This window comes from Herpailurus yagouaroundi, unplaced genomic scaffold (genome assembly GCF_014898765.1).
Source record: "Herpailurus yagouaroundi ecotype Mexico unplaced genomic scaffold, PumYag 182, whole genome shotgun sequence".
Lineage (NCBI taxonomy): Eukaryota > Metazoa > Chordata > Mammalia > Carnivora > Felidae > Herpailurus > Herpailurus yagouaroundi.
This window is the reverse complement of record NW_024412413.1, coordinates 27,187,759-27,204,799: the sequence shown is the minus strand read 5'-3', so window position 1 is coordinate 27,204,799 and position 17,041 is coordinate 27,187,759. Positions and strand designations below refer to the sequence as shown.

The 17,041-nt window shown below is 35.5% G+C and overlaps 2 protein-coding genes across 2 annotated transcripts in view; one reads left to right on the top strand and one right to left on the bottom strand.

Moving 5' to 3' along the window:
* Positions 1-13,446, top strand: part of MRPL42 (mitochondrial ribosomal protein L42) — a 35,026-nt gene extending 21,580 nt beyond the window's left edge. Inside the window, exon 6 of the mRNA XM_040491237.1 lies at positions 12,052-13,446. Within this exon, the coding sequence (XP_040347171.1) occupies positions 12,052-12,097 (46 nt within the window). The 3' untranslated portion in view covers positions 12,098-13,446. The remainder of the gene's footprint in view (positions 1-12,051) is intronic.
* LOC121040620 (peptidyl-prolyl cis-trans isomerase A-like) lies at positions 8,162-8,849 on the bottom strand. The gene has a single exon (XM_040491238.1). The coding sequence runs from the start codon at positions 8,710-8,712 to the stop codon at positions 8,221-8,223; it is 492 nt and encodes a 163-aa protein (XP_040347172.1). The 5' UTR covers positions 8,713-8,849; the 3' UTR covers positions 8,162-8,220.
* Positions 13,447-17,041: the final 3,595 nt, after the last annotated feature.

Sequence of the window (17,041 nt, the reverse complement as noted above, 5' to 3'; positions counted from 1 at the left end):
CTGGTAACCATCAGTTCTCTGTTTAAGAGTCTGTTTTTTAGTTCATCTCTTTTTTCTTTTTATGTTTGTTTTGTTTCTTAAATTCCACATAATGAGTGCAATTATATGGTATTTCTTTCTCTGATTTATTTCACTTAGCAGTGTATATCCTGTAGATCCATCCATGTTGTTGCTATGGTTGAGTAATAGTCCATTGAAAATATATATACTACATCTTCTTTATCTACTCGTCTGTATATACATAGATATTTGGGTTGCTTCTATAGCTTTGATATGTAAGTAATGTTACAGTAAACATAGGGGTACATTTATCTTTGCAAGTTAGTGTTTTTTATATTCTTTGGGTAAATACTGCATGGTGGTTTTGAGATAAAATATGATCATATAAGTTAAACACCTGGCATATAATATATGCTTAGTGATAATATGGTAATGACAATTATTAATATTGTCTCCTACTCATAGTTTTCCTCTTAACTCTTTTTAAAGCATTTTATCTTAGATAAACTCTTTTGAGGTATAATTTACGTACAGAAAAATTCACTGGTTTTAAGTATACACTGTGATGAGTTTTGACAAATTTATGTACAGTTGTATGATTACTACCACGAGCATAATAAAGACTGTTACATCACCCCCAAAAAGTTCTCATGCTCTTTTGCAGTCACTGTCTTCCCTTTAATCTCCACCCTGGCAGTCACTGATCTCCTTCCTATCACTTTTTAAAATTTCCTGAATTTGTAGAATTTCATGTTTGCCCTTTCTAGAATTTCATGTAAATGGAATTATACAGTCTGGAGCCTTTTGTAAAGTCTGGCTTTTTTCTTTCTTTTTTTTTTTTTTCAACGTTTATTTATTTTTGCAACAGAGAGAGACAGAGCATGAACAGGGGAGGGGCAGAGAGAGAGGGAGACACAGAATCAGAAACAGGCTCCAGGCTCTGAGCGATCAGCCCAGAGCCCGACGCGGGGCTCGAACTCACGGACCGCGAGATCGTGACCTGGCTGAAGTCGGACGCTTAACCGACTGCGCCACCCAGGCGCCCCTAGTCTGGCTTTTTTCACTTATTATAATGCTTGTGAGATTCATCTTTGTTGTTATGTTACCAATAGTTTATCCCTTTTTATTTTTGGATAACATTCTCGTATGGAGAAACCACAATTTTTTTTATCTATTCACCAGTTAATGGACATTTTGGATTCTTTCCATTGGGGCTGCTTTGAATAAAGCTGCATAAATGTTCAAGTACAAGTCATTGTATTGACACATTTTCATTTCTCTTGGGTAAATACCTAGGGTTAGGATTAGTTGGTCATAGGATAAGGACATGTTTAAATTCATAAGACACTGTCAAAGTAGCTGAACCATCTTTCATTCCCACTGACAGTTCTAGTGTTCCACATTCTCCCCAAAACTTGGTATTACTAGTCTTTTTAACTTTAATCATTCTGTTGGATAAGTAGTAGCATTTCACTGTGTTTTAAATTTATGTTTCCCTAACTGCTAATGATTTTTAGCATCTTTTCATGTGTTTATGGGCCATATGTACATTTGGCAGGGTTTTTTGTTTGTCTGTTTGTTTGGGGGGTGGGGGTTTATTTGTTTTTGGTGAAATATCTATAAACAGCTTTTGGCTATTTTTAAAAAGCAGATTAATTGTCTTACTATGGTATAAAACTTGTGGATCAAAGTCCTTTGTGAGATATATGTCTTGCAAATATTTTTGTCTGTGGATTGCTTTTTTATTTCTTTAATAGTGTTTTTTGAAGATCAAGTTTTTAAAATTGTGATGAAATCCAGTTTACAAATTTTTCTATTTAATTCAGGCTTTTTACATACGACTTAAAAAAATCTTTGCTTGACCCAAGATCACTAATACTTTCTCCTGTGTTTTCTTCTAGAAGTTTTATAATTAGCTCTAATATTTAGATGTATTATCCATTTACAGTTAATTTTTATATATGGTGTGAGGTATAACTTGAGGTTCATATTTTTGGCGTGTGTGTGTGTGTGTGTGTGTGTGTGTGTGTGTGTGTGTGTGTTGCTCCAACACTATTAGTTAAATACACTGTCTTTCACCACTGAATTGCCCTAGCAACTTTGTTGAAACCCAGTTGACAATATATGTGGGTCTTGGCCTCTCTTATTTTGGTCTGTTGTTTGTTTTTTCAATACCACTCTGTTTTGGCTAAATAGCTTTAAGGAAGTCTTGAAATCAGGTAAAGTCCTCTAATTTTGTTCTTTTTTTCAAAGTTGTCTCAGCAACCTTAGGTCTCTTAGATTTCCATATAAATTTTAGAATCAGGTTATCAGTTTTGATAAAAAGCCTGCTGGGATTTGAAGGAGATTGTATTCTGTTTCTAGAGCAATTTCAGGAGAATTAATGTCATAATGGTATCGAATCTTTTTATCCGTTAAAATAGTGTATTTCTCCATTTATTTAGGTCTTTAAAATTTTTTCACCTAATAGTGTTTTATATAATTTTCCAGTGTATGAATATTCTACATTTTTGTTAAATTTATTTCAAATATTCCATAGTTTTAATGCCATTATAAATAGTATTGGGTTTTTAATTTCAGTTTCCAAGGTTTTTTGTTTGTAATACAGTTTTATTTGTTGTAGAAATGTGGTTGATTTTTGTTTACTGATGTTGTCTCTTGTAATCTTGAGAAGTTCTAGTAGCTTTTTAAATATATTCCTTAGGATTTTCTATTTAGATGATCATGTATCATTGAATAAAGACAATTTTACTTTTCCTTTTACAATCTTTATGCTTTTTATTTCTTTTTCTTGCCTTAGTGTGCTGCTTAGGATCTTATATACAATGTTGCAATAGAAGTGTTGAGAATGGACATCATTGCCTTTTTTCTAGTTTTAGTGAGGGAAAACATTGAGCCTTTAAACATTAAGTGTGATGTTCATTATGGGTCTTTAATAGATGCCCTTTATCGGGTTGAGAAAAATCCTTCTTTTCCTGGTATGGAGAGATTCTATCGCGAATGGGTGTTGAATTTTGTTAGATGCTGTTTTCTGTACTTATTAAGATGATCATTTGGTTTTTCTTTTTTAGTCATATAATGAATTATATTGAATGACTTTAAATGTTGTACCAATCTTTCATTCCTGAGCTAAACTTCACTTGGTTATGGTTACTTTATCTATCTATGTATCTATCTATCTATCTATCTATCTATTGTTTATTTATTTTTGAGAGAAAGACAGACACAGAGCATGAGCAGGGGAAAGGCAGAGAGAGAGAGGGAGACACAGAACTCAAAGCGGGCTCAGGCTCTGTGCTGTCAGAACAGAGCTCAATGCTGGGCTGGAACTCAAAAACGGCGAGATCATGACCTGAGCTGAAGTTGGTTGGACGCTTAATCGACTGAGCCACTTAGGCGCCCCATGATATATTATTTTTTTTTAATGTATTGTTTGGATTTGATTTGCTAAAATTTTGTTGTGGATTTTTTATATCTTTGTTTATTAGGGATACTGGCCTATAGATTTATAATATCTTTGTCTGGTTTTGGTTTCAGAGTAATGCCTGCAACAGAGTGGGTTTGGTAGTATTCCCTCCTCTTCAGTTTTTGGGAAGAATACCTTAGAATAGGTATTATTTCTTTTCTTTTTTTTTTAACTTGTTTTATTTTTTATTTTTTAAAATTTACATCCAAATTAGCATATAGCACAACAATGATTTCAGGAGTAGATTCCTTGATGCCCCTTACCCATTCAGCCCATCCCCCCCACCACATCCCCTCCAGTAACCCTCAGTTTGTTCTCCATATTTATGAGTCTCTTCTGTTTTGTCCCCCTCCCTGTTTTTATATTATTTTTGTTTCCCTTTCCTTATGTTCATCTGTTTTTTCTCTTAAAGTCCTCATATTATGAAGTCATATGATTTTTGTCTGACTAATTTCACTTAGCATAATACCCTCCAGCGCCATCCACATAGTTGCAAATGGCAAGATTTCATTCTTTTTGATTGCTGAGTAATAGTCCATTGTGTGTGTGTGTGTGTGTGTGTGTGTGTGTGTGTGTGTACATACACCACATCTTCTTTATCCATTCATCCATCAATGGACATTTGGGGCTCTTTCCATGCTTTGGCTATTGATAGTGCTGCTATAAACATTGGGGTGTATGTGTCCCTTCAAAACAGCACACCTGTATCCCGTGGATAAATGCCAAATAGTGCAATTGCTGGGTCATAGGGTAGTTCTATTTTTAGTTTTTTGAGGAACCTCCATGCTGTTTTCCAGAGTGGCTGCACCAGCTTGCATTCCCAGAATAGGTATTATTTCTTAATGTTAGAATTTACTAGTGAAATCATCTAGATATGGGATTTTCTTTGTGAAAAGATTTCTCACTGCATTCAATTTCTGTGCTTGATAGATAGGGCTGTTTAATTTCTCTCTTTTTGAGTAAGCTTTGGTAGTTTGTATCTTTCAAGGGATTTGCCCATTTCACCTAAATTATTGAATTTATTTGCACATAGTTTATAATATTCCTTTATTATACACACTGCTACACTAGTGTGTGGTGATGTCACTTCTCTCATTCCTGGTATTGTTATTTTGTTGAGGTTTTTGAGAATCAGCTTTTGGTTTAATTGATTCTGTTGTCTTTCTGTTTTCTATTTTTGACCCTTGTTATTTCCTTCCTTCTGCTTACCCTGGATGTAATTAGTTCCTTTTCTAGTTTCTAAAGGCTTGTTGTTTAGAAACCTGTCTTCTTTTTTATAAATTTTTTTTAATGTTTATTTATTTTTGAGACAGAGAGAAACAGAGCATGAATGGGGGAGGGGCAGAGAGACAGGGAGACATAGAATCCGAAGCAGGCTCCAGGCTCTGAGCTGTCAGCACAGATCCTGACACAGGGCTTGAACTCACAGACCCGTGAGATCATGACCTGAGCTGAAGTCGGATGCTTAACCAACTGAGCCACCCAGGCGCCCCACCTGTCTTCTTTTTTCGTTTAATCTTTTAATGCTATAAATTTCCTGTTAAGTACTGCGTTAGCTGCATCCCACAAATTTTGATAGTTTTTACTTTCATTTAGTTCAAAATGTTTTCTAATTTCTCTTATGATTTCTTCTTTGAACCATGGGTTACTTTTCTGTTAGTGGTTTCTAGTTTAATTCTGTTGTGATCACAAAACATACTTTATATGATTTCAGTCTTTAAATTGATTAAGATTTGTTTTATGGCCCAGATTATGGTCTGTCTTGGTGAATGTTTCACATACATTTGAAAAGTAGGTGTATATTCTGCCATTGCCTCTGGTAGTATTCTAAAAATATCAGTTAGGTCTACTTGGCTGGGAGTGTGGTTCAAGTTTTCTATACCCTTACTAATTTTCTATTTAATCAGTTATTATTAGAATGATATGGAAATCTACAGCTATATTTGTGGGTTCTTCTGTTTCTTCTCCCAATTCTATTTGTCTTCATATATTTTGAAACTGTGTTATTAATTGTATATACATTTGTAATTATTATAGCTTCTTGATGAATTGACACCTTTATCTTTATGAAGTCTTTTTTTTTTTTTTAATGTTTACTTATTTTTGAGAGAGAGAGGGAGAGCAGAGGAGGGGCAGAGAGAGAGGGAGACAGAGAATCCCAAGCAGGCTCCGTACTATCAGTGCCGAGTCTTATGTGGGGCTTGAACCCATGAACAGTAAGATCATGACCTGAGCTGAAAGCAAGAGTTGGACACTTAACTGACTGAGCCAACCAGGCACCCCTGAAGTCTTCTTATTTATTGCTGGTAGTATTTCTTATTCTGAAGGATAATTTGTTGAGTATTAATATAGCCTATCCAGACTTATTTTGATTATCATTTACATGATCTGTTTCTGTTCCTTTACTTTTTTTTTAAGTTTATTTATTTATTTTGAGAGAGAGAGAGTGCAGGAGAGAGAGAGAGAGAGAGAGAGAGAGAGGAAGAGAGAGAATCTCAAGCAGGCTTTGCACTGTCAGCAGAGTCCAATGTGAGGCTCCAGCTTATGAACCATGAGATTATGACCTGAGCCAAAACCAAGAGTTGGATGCTTAACTGACTGAGCCACCCAGGTGCCCCTCTTTTCTTTGACTTTTAACCTTTGTCTTTATATTTCAAGTGGGTTTCTTAGAAGTAGAATTTTACTTTTGGATTTTACTTTTTTGTCCAATCTGACTTTTCATTTCAGTCAAGCCATCTTAAATGCTGTTTCCTTTGATTTTTGGTACTTTCATTTTTCTACCATTTGCTCTTAGCTTACTTTTTCCATGAAATTTAATTTGATTATAGTCATTTTGACTGTAGCACATAGTTATACACACACACACACACACACACACACACACACACACACACACACACAGCTAATAGTTTCCCTGTTAGCACAACTATATATAACCGTAGATGGCTGGATATATGTTAGTGTTATATTTGTATTTATGGGTAATTTTTTGTCTACATCTCCTGCTCTAGACTATTTTCTCTTCATCAGGAATACATCTTTTGTAGTTTTCCACATGCTCTCTAATACAGTATTCTTAATACAGTGTGTGGGTACTCAGTTGCTGTTTGATGAAATATATCTTACTAATTATGTCCATAGCTTCTTGAAGGTGTTCAGTTTTTCTTTGGTACTTTATTTATGGTAGTTTTGGGGATGGTCCACTGGTAAATTTCTCAGTGATTCTTAGAAGTTTTATTCCCAGAGTTTAGCTATCAAGTTATGTGAGTTTATTCAATTTTCCTTTTATTTGATAGGGTCACAGGTAGAGTAAGTTGTTTCTTATTATCAAATTCTTAATCAAGGTCAGCAGTGGCTTTATGATCCCAGGGTGTTGCCTCACTTCATTCAGTCCTGAACCTACATACATTTAATTAATGGCCTCCCCCAAAGTGGGTGGGTTGGAAGTGTAGGTAGTGTGACTGTATGCAGTCAATGCCGAAATAGCCCAGTGGCCAAAAACATTGGTGATTAGATTATCTCAAGTCTGGAAATCTAAAGTTAATATTGTTATTGCGAAATTTGTGAATTGCTTTTTGCCTTTTCCTGATCCTGGTGATCCTACTTACTTTGGGAAGGCAATTCAAAGATTCTTCCTAGGTTTGAGCTTAATGCTGAGATTGGGTGCCAGAACTACTTAAATTTTTAGTGTGGGAGATAGATAATGAGGAAACCCAGGACACTGGGTTTGCAGTTAAATCGAACTTTTAGTTCCTTATGTTTTGCCTTTGCCTGAATGACTATTTTTATAGTCATTTGTGCCGAGGCTGATTTTAATAGATAACCATGTGGTTCCTGCTACTTCCTGTTTGATAATACTACGGGTATGAAAACAAATTAAACTAGCTTAGCTATTACATCATATTCACCTGAAGTCATGGGGCTTTGAACATGTTCTTTGAAGGCTACCCATTATGCAAATCCATTTTTTTTCCATATTCTCAACAGCAGTTTGCATTAGATATCTCCTTCGTAAATAGTTGTTGAGGACCTGATTCTGAGTGGCTTTGCCCTGCACCGCAGCAGTATCTCCTGTTGGCCCTTAGGGTTGCTAGTACTCAGGAAACAAGTATGTCATCTGTGCTCTTATGTATAGCATTTGTGTACAGGATGTTTTTCCTTTCTTTCAGTCTTCCTCAGTTGGCATGAAAAACATCAGAAGTGATGGAACATTCTTTCTGTTATAACTCTTTCCGAAACATATCATTTTAGCAGTGTTACAGAGTCCCTAATAGTTGTATTTGGGTTATCTGTTATTTTTCTCATTAATTCAACCTTAATAGCTTCATTGAAACTATTTATATATATCTAAAGTTCATATACTAGTATAGTTTCTCCTACTGATTCCTTTTCATCTCCTTTATCAATAAATTTTGGAGTGCCCAAAGATCAGTCCTTGGTTCTCTCTTCTTTTCTGTCCCATTTTCCAAGGTAGTGATCTTATCCAGTCTCATGGCTTTGAATATCTTCTGTATGCTGATGGCTCCCAACTCTCTTTTTTGTTGTTGTTGTTGTTTAACTTTTATTTCATTATCATAATCTTCACTCTGCAATCCAGCTAGACTTGGAGGGGAGTAAGGAAAACATGGAACCCGTGAAACTGCTGCAAGAACACAAAGATTATAGGAGATTTTGACAGATGGAGGTGGAGGGGTGCTTTCCCAAGCTACAGAAGGAATGGTCTAGTAGTTAAGGTAAAACACAAATCAAATTTTTTAGAATTGTCCACAGTCAGCAGTGGTGATCTTCTTGCTGGTCTTGCCATTTCTGGACCCAAAATGCCTCATGGCTTCCACAATATTCATGCCCTCCTTCAACTTGCCAGACACCACGTGCTTGCCATCCAACCACTCAGTCTTAGCAGTGCACGTGAAAAACTCGGAATCATTTGTGTTGGGTCCAGCATTTGCCATGGACAAGATGCCAGGACCTGTGTGCTTCAGGATGAAACTCTCATCATCAAGTTTCTCCCCATAGATGGACCTGCCGCCAGTGCCATCATGGCTTGTGAAGTCACCACCCTGGCACATAAATTCCGGAATAATCCTGTGAAAGCAGGAACCTTTATAACCAAGTCCTTTCTCCCCAATGCTCAGAGCATGGAAGTTCTCTGCCATTTTTGGAACTTTGTCTGCAAACAGCTTGAAGGATATGGAGCCCAAGGGCTCACCATCCATGGAGATGTTGAACATGGTGGGGTTGACCATGGCTGGGCAGCATGGGCGGCTCCAGGGTGGTGGCGTCTGCAAAGCCCCAATTCTTTTTTTTTTTTTTAACTTTATTTATTTATTTTGAGAGAGAGCTAGAGAGAGCACCAGCACCTGTGTGGGGGAGGGGCAGAGAGAGGGAGAGAGAGAATCCCAAGCAGGCTCCATGCTGTCAGTGCAGAGCCCGATGAAGGGCTCAATCTCACAAACTCAGACCTGAGACTCATGACCTGAGCTGAAATCAAGAGTCTGACCTTAACTGACTGAGTGACCTAGGCATCCTTGATAGTTCCCAGTTTAATCTCTGGCCAAGCCCTGTTCCTTGATCTCCAGAACTGTATATCCAGCTCCAACTGTATATCCACATGTCTAATAGGCAACCCTAACTTAATATGTCTCTAACTGAGCTTCTGATGGTCCGCCACAAACCAGCTTCTCCTGCAGCCTTCCCTATCTCAGTTAATGCTAGCTCCATTCTTCTCATTGCTTGGACCAGAAACCTTGGTGCCATTCTTGATTCTTCTCTTTGTCTCACACCCAGCGTATGGTCTCTCAGCAAATCCTGTTAGCTCTGTCTCCCAAAATGTGTCCACATTCGACCATTTATCACCATTCCTTCTGCCACCATCCTGCTCCATGTGACCACCCTTTGTCTGGTTTTTTGAAGTCACTTAACTAGTCTCCCTGCTTCTGCTTTGCTTCCCTACTGTCTGTTGTTAGCACATTGCCAGAGTAACCCTGTTAAAATTTCACTTAGTTCTTATAATTTTTCTGTTGAAAACCTTCCAACAGTTTCCCATCTTACCCAGAAAAAAAGCTAAAGGCCTTAACTATTACGTATAAGAACATGTGTGATCTGATCCTCCATTACATCTCCATTCTCATTTTCTTTTGTTCTCTTCCTTGTTCACTCTGTTCCAGCCATGTGGCCTTTTTGCTCTTCCTTGAACATGCCTTTCCTTCAAAGCCCTTATACTTGCTGTTCAGTCTCTGTAGAATTCTCTTGCTGGTATCAGCAAAGCTAACTTTCTCACTTTGGGTTTTTTCTTTCTGAAACCTTCCCTGGCTAACTTACTTGTTTTCCTGTCTCCTGCACTGGAATGTCAGCCTTATAAGGGTGGAGATTTTGTCTTGTTTTGTGTACTACAGAATTCTGAGCACCTAGAAGTAGTGCCCGGCACATAGTAGATGTCCATATATTTAAAAATAAATGAATGAATAAATGATACTCATTCTCATAATACCTCTTAAAAAAGAAGATAGTAAGCTAACAGCACTACTAGATGTCAAGTTATGTTGAAAGAAAGAAGGATGGAAGGATTGAAAGGAGGCTGGAGGGAAAGTAAGGATTTGGAAAATAATTTGAAATTTCTCAAAATATAGGGCAATCCTATAAATATATGAATAGCAGTACTACTTTATTTAAATAACTATTTTAATATTTTTCCATGGAGCCCACAAAAATTAGTTACTACCATCAGTAGGAAACAGATTTGAACATCCAGCTGTGTTGTGAACCAGGAGATAAAGTTCTGCTCTCGATTAAGAACTGTGGACAAGTATTTCAGATGTCACTGAATCATTGTGTAGTTGAAGAAGGGTAACAATATGTCTTGGTTTTCCAGGAAGAGTCTTGGTTTCGTTGTTTTGTTAATTATTAATAGGGTGGGTTTTTAATTCTCTCCAGAGTCCAGGTCTGAATGGTAAGTTATAAGGGCACCCTATAATCAAGGTGCTTGCTTCTGGCTAGTGATTGTAGCAGAAATTGAAATTCATGCATCCTAAGAAATTGTGACTTCCCAAACCCCTATTCTGGTGACTAGTTGCTTTGAGAGACCCCACCTTTCAGGGTGGCACTAGTAAAACCTTGATTATCTGGCATATAACTGGAGAGCTTAAGAAAATGGTGAGTTTTTTTCTGTGCCAGTATAAGTACATGTAGAAAATATATGTATATTACACTATATGTATATTATTCTACAACTTAATGTTCTGTGTTTTTGTAGATAGATGTACTTCATTTTATCAACGTAATTTCTGTGTTTTGTCAGTTTTCAAAAAATCAGTATAAAAAAAACAACGTATAGGAAACTTGCCCATATGAAACCATAAGATAAGCAAAAAGAATGCTTTTGATATCTTAATCACAGCTAAAGAGTGCAAGATACATGGCTTACTATTTATGGTATAGAAATCCTTACATTGGGTTTCCACATTAGCAAAAAAGTAAATAACTCGGGCCAACTTGCCAAAATCTGGCCTAAAGGGAATTTTTGAAGAGAACTCATCACCATAAACACATGTACTCTATGCAGAAATTCTCTTAAGAAAGAAAATAAGGAAATGCAAAGAAGCAAAAAGAAAAATTCTTCATGGTAAAATGACTCAATCACTGGTAACAATGCATTTCATATTTCTCTTTTAATAAGTTTTGTTAGTTTGCCTATTTTTATATGGTCTTAATCCTACTGTATATGTAAATGTGCATCCTGTATCTCCCCCTCCCTGATTAATATTTAATATTTAAATATTTAATATATTTTAGTATTGAAATAGTTAATATTTTAACTATTTTTCTATGTGTTTTAGAATAGATTTCCAGAAGAGGAATTACTAGATTAAAAGTAAAGACTATTTTAAAAAGTTTTTTGATATATATATTGCCACACTGCTTTTCCTGAGTATTTTACCAATTAATACGTTAACCAATCATATCTGATGGTGCTTATTTCATCACACCTGTGCTTGGGTTGGGAATTATGATTTTTTAAAATATTTGTGATTGCAAAAACAAGTAAAAGTTTCCTCACTTAGAATTTGCATTTCTTTCATTTTTTTGTGACCTTGTACATTTTTCTGTAAACATATTACTGATTGTATCCTATTGTATATTAAAATATAATTTTGTAGCTTAAGAGGGCTCCATGTAGGGGAAGACATTCCCTTTTGAATAAAACTTTAATAGAGCATGCTCAGCACGTTCATGATGTGCTGTTTCTTTACGATAAAGACAATTATTCGTTTTTAATTAAGGATTAATTACCCAGGTTACCATATTGAAATTAACCTCAACAGCTGCAAAATCCTTTCCAAAATGCTTAATTAGTAGAAAACAATTCCCACAGTGGGGAAATGTGGCTTCCTATTAAGAAATATTTATCTAGCTAAGTATGTATAAACTATATCTAACAGCGTATATGTATATATATATATGTATTAGGTTTTGTTGATTTCGTTGAGTGCTAATGAACAGCAAACTAATCATAGAAATTTTATATTTTTATCAGGAACAGTTAACATTTACTAAAATAATACCTTAAATATTTTCTTCTTTTCAAGGTATCATAGACGTCGTAGGAAACTGGATCCTCCAAAAGACAGATGATATTGAGGTTTTCAGGAATCAGAGATGTTATCTTGTGTCTTATTTGCCATTTGAGAAAATGCAATTGAGTGTATTCACTGTTATGTAGCAAAACAATAATAAAATGTCTTTTTATGTCTTAGAATGTCTTAGAATGTCAATTTCTTTATATATCTTAGGTAATTGTGGATTTGACATTCTTATATGCGGAAACCTACTTCATCTTATCTTGCCTTTGAGATATTAAGGTATACCATTTATTTTTATGTATCTAGTTGTGATTAAGTATTTTTACATTATCAGCCAAATATTGTTAGTACAAATATGATTCATAAAAATGTGCATGGTTCTCCTTCACAGGGAGATTTTTTAATTGTCTTTGAAAAGAAACTCATGGGGTCCACCCAGAAAATAAATGTTATGATGTTTTCTTTCTTGTGGCTTCTAGGAAATAAATTCTAGTTGACCCTTGAACCACATGAGTTTGAACTGGTCTGCTTATACACAGAATTTTTTTTGATAAATATAGTACAGTACTGTAAATGTATTTTCTCTTAAGATTTTCTTAGTAACATTTTCTTTTCCCCAGCATTATTGTAACAATATAAGAATATAAAATACATATAACATGCAAAATACATGTTAATCAGTTATGTTAATCGGTGAGGCTACCAGTCATCATAGGCTATTAGTAATTAAAGTTTTGGGGAGTCAAAAGTTAGACATGGGTTTTTGACTGCAATGGGGATTGGTACCCCTAACCCCTTTGTTCAGGGGTTAACTGTAGTTACATTTTAATTAGTTTCTACTGCTTGCTAGGTCCTTTACATATATATACATTATTATTAAATTCTCACAATAATCCTTTGAAAAAAGATCATCATTCCTACTTTATAGGTAAGGCCAAGTGACTTTGAACTCCACTTACCTAGCAAGTGGAGTGGGAGAGCCAGGATCCCAAATGGTCTGGTTCCAGAGCCTTTCTACTGTGCATTACAGTGACAAAGGGTTATTTTCTTTTACCCAAGAATGTACTTTCCTTGAAAGGATATTACAGAATTTGTTTTAAATTTTTTTTTTCTGGCTGTTTTAGAAATTATGCTAGCTTCAGAACACATGCAACTCTGTGGTTAAAATGTTAATATCACTAGTGTGATGAGAATGTTAATTGATTATTTTGCTGTTGGTTGTCACTACCACCTTATATGTGATCCTTAATGGCATTGCTGCCCCTGTGATTTCTGTTTAGGACGTGAGGAATCTTTTAAGAAGGTGGAAAGGTGCTTTATTGAAACTTGTAAAATATTTGTGATATTTTAAAATCTGATGTGGAAAATGGTTTCATTGAAGTAAAATTGAAATGAAATTCATTGAAATGAAAACTTCATTTAAAGTCTGTTGTTTTGGGATGCCTGGGTGGCTTGGTCGGTTAAGTGTCTGACTCTGCATTTTGGCTCAAGTCATAATCCCAAATCTCAATTTATGAGTTTGAGCCCCACATCAGGCTCTGCACTGACAGCATGAAGCTCCTTGAGATTTTCTGTCTCCCTCTCTTTCTGCCCTTCCCCGACATGTGCACACGTGCTCTCTCTCTCAAAATAAATAAAAACTTTTAAAAAATAAAATAAAAAGTCTATTCTTTAATCTAGTTCTTTTAATAGAGGAACTCTCTCTGAAGTTTCAAGTATTCAGTAAAAATGTAAGGAATAATAAATAGGAAAGGATTAAGGAAGTAATAATGGCCACCCTCTGTTACCAAAAGGAAATGTTTTTAAGTGGCTTCCTTTTATCATTAATATATTAATGTGGGGGAAAGAGCAAAGAAAAACAGGTTGATAGAACTTACGAATCAGAAATTTTAAATATTTACCAGCCATGTTCAGTGACATATTTTTGAAAAATGATTAGATTTTTTTCCAGTTGATTTATATCCAAATTTTTACAAAGATTGAGATATGCCACATTATAAAAGTAGGAAGAATAAAGAATAATTAAATTAATTAAAAACTTTTTTTCTAAGTACAAAGATGTACTAAATAGAGATTGTTTGATTGTAAGATGCCCAAACCACACATCCACATGTCAATGCTTTGGAGAATTAACTTTGATTTTATTGTACTGGAACTACAGGTTAATACTGTAGATGCTAGAATTTTGGCTTTCATGGATTGCTGTTATTTAGTTTGCTAAGTAAGTACATATTCCATCACCACCATCACCTCCTTCCTCTCTGCTCCTTCCATTCTCTACCCCAGGGGTAGTAACTTATCCACCATCACAAAAATTTTAGCAAAGGTCCACTTACTTGTCTCCTTTTTTCTAGAAATTTAAAAACTGCATAAGGTGGGATGGTCCTTTAAAGGGAATTCATTCAGTCGTGAAAAATTTTCCAGTTCGCATGGTTCCATTGATGAGGTGGATTAACACACCTCAAGCTGATAGAAAAGCATTGTCAGTGAGCCACCAGAGGGCACTCTTAGAGTTCAGTTCAAACACTGCTTACCCAAAGGCAGTAACAATGTGCTTAATTACCAGAGACTATTTGGATGTTCTTTAGGTAAGAATGTCTAGTAGAATAAATGGGAGTAGTGAAATTATGTGTTGAGATATTCTGAGGCCATTATTCATTCTGTTGATCTAGTCGTCAAGGACTTACCAAACCTCTAATACATTTGAAGAGGCATTATACTTTTTGCCAGGCCAACAGCAAAAAATGGTCCCTTCTTAAGGATGATAATATCTACTTAACTAGTATCTACTGAGCCACTTAATTTTTATAATGATGTTTATAACTTTTTAAAAATGTTTAATGTTTATTTTTGAGAGAGAGAGAATGAGTGGGGGAAGGGCAGAGAGAGAGGGAGACACAGAATCCAAAGCAGGCCCCAGGCTCTCAGCTGTCAGCACAGAGCCTGGCATGGGGCTTGAACTTGTGAACTGTGAGATCATGACCTGAGCCAAAGTTGGACACTTAACTGACTGAGCCACCCAGGCACCCTTATAATGTTTATAAACCATAAACATAATGCATTATTATTTTTTAATTAAAAAATAAATAGAAAATAAAAATTTCCCATAATTGTCCCTTGTAAAGATAACACTTCAATTTTTGCTTCACTTCTTCCCACTTATTTCACTGCATAAATATATTTCAAAGAGTAAAAACAGTATTAATTATGCATGCTGTTTTATAACTTGCTTTTTTCATTTAATAGAATTTTTTTTGCCATATCATTAAATACTGTCATTTAATGAATGCATATTATTCTATAATCTGGATGTCATAATTAACTTCCTCACTGCTTTTAGGCGTAATCATTGTTTCTCTTTGTTCCCTATTATAAATAATGCTGTTGGAGTGCCTGGTTGACTCAGTTGATTAAGCATCTGACTTTGACTCAGGTTATGATCTTACTGCTCATGAGTTTGAGCCCCACGTTGGGCTCTGTGCTGACAGCTCAGAGCCTGGAGCCTGCTTCAGATTCTGTTTCTGTCTCTCTGCCCCTTCTCTGCTTGCATTCTCTCTCTCTCTCTCTCAAATATAAAATAAAACATAAATAATGTTGTTATTAACATTCTAGTGGATATTTTTCCTTTTTTAAAAAGACTTCATTTTTTAGAACAGTTTTAGGTTCACAGCAAAATTGAAAGGGAGGTACAGGTATTTTCCATGTCCCCACACATGCATAGCTTCCCTTGTTATCACCATCACCCACCAGGATGATGCATTTGTTACAATTGATGTACCTACATTGACACATCATCACCCAGAGTTCATAGTTTACATTAGGGTTTACTCTTGGTATTGTACATTCTGTGGATTTTGACAAATGTAGAATGTCATATTTCTACCATTATATTATCTACAGCATAGTTTTATTGCCCTAAAATTAGTGTCTGCCTATTTATCCTCTTTTCCTTCCTAACCCCTGGTAACCACTGATCTTTCTTGTCTCCATAGTTTCGCATTTTCCATAATGTTATATGTTAGAATCATACAGAATGTTGCATTTTCAGGTTGGCTTCTTTCACTTCGTAGTGTGTCTTTCCATAGCTTGGTAGCTAATCTCTTTTTAGCGCTGAAAAACAGTCCACTGTCTGGACATACCATGCTTTATCCACTCACCTACTGAAAGGTTTGTTGGTCACTCCCACATTTGGGAATGATAAATAAAGCTGCTATAAACATCTGTGCACAAGTGTGGACATAAGTTTGCATCTCCTTTGAGTAAATACCAAGGGGCATGATTACTGGATTGTAAGGTAAGAGTAAGTTTAGTTTTGTAAGAAACTGCCACGTTTGTTTCTAAAGTAGCTGGACCATTCTGCATTCAGACCAACAGTGAATAAGTTTCTGTTGCTGCACATCCTCACCAGCATTTGGTGATGTGAGTGTTTTTGGATTTTGACCACTCTAATAGGTGTGTAGTTGTATCTGATTGTTTTAATTTGCATTTCTTTGATGCATGACTGTGGAGCATCTTTTCATATACTTATTTGCCATCTGTGTATCTTCTTTATTGAAGTGTCTGTTAAGGTCTTTGGCCTATTTTTTAATCAGGTTATTTGTTTTAATCGGGTTATTTGTTTAATCAGGTTATTTAATTGGGTTATTGTTGAGTTTTAAGAGTTCTTTTTATATTTTGTATATTAATCTATTATCAGGTAGGCCTCTTACATATATTTTCTCCCAATCTGTGGCTCGCCTTTTCATTCTCTTCACACTGTCGTTTCACAGAGCAGAAATTTTTAATTTTCATGAACTCTAGCTGATTAATTTTTTCTTTCATGGATCATGCCTTTGATGCTGTATCTGAAAAGTTATCATCAAACCCAAGATCATCTAAACTTCCTCCCATGTTATTTTCTAAGAGTTTGATAGTTTTGCATTTTACCTTTAAGTCTGTGACCCTTTGTGTGTGTGTGTGTGTGTGTGTGTGTGTGTGTGTGTGTGTGTGTGTGTGT

Excerpts from the sequence above, each read along its gene's own strand:
- LOC121040620 (XM_040491238.1), bottom strand. The coding sequence starts at position 8,712 with ATGGTCAACCCCACCATGTTCAACATCTCCATGGATGGTGAGCCCTTG.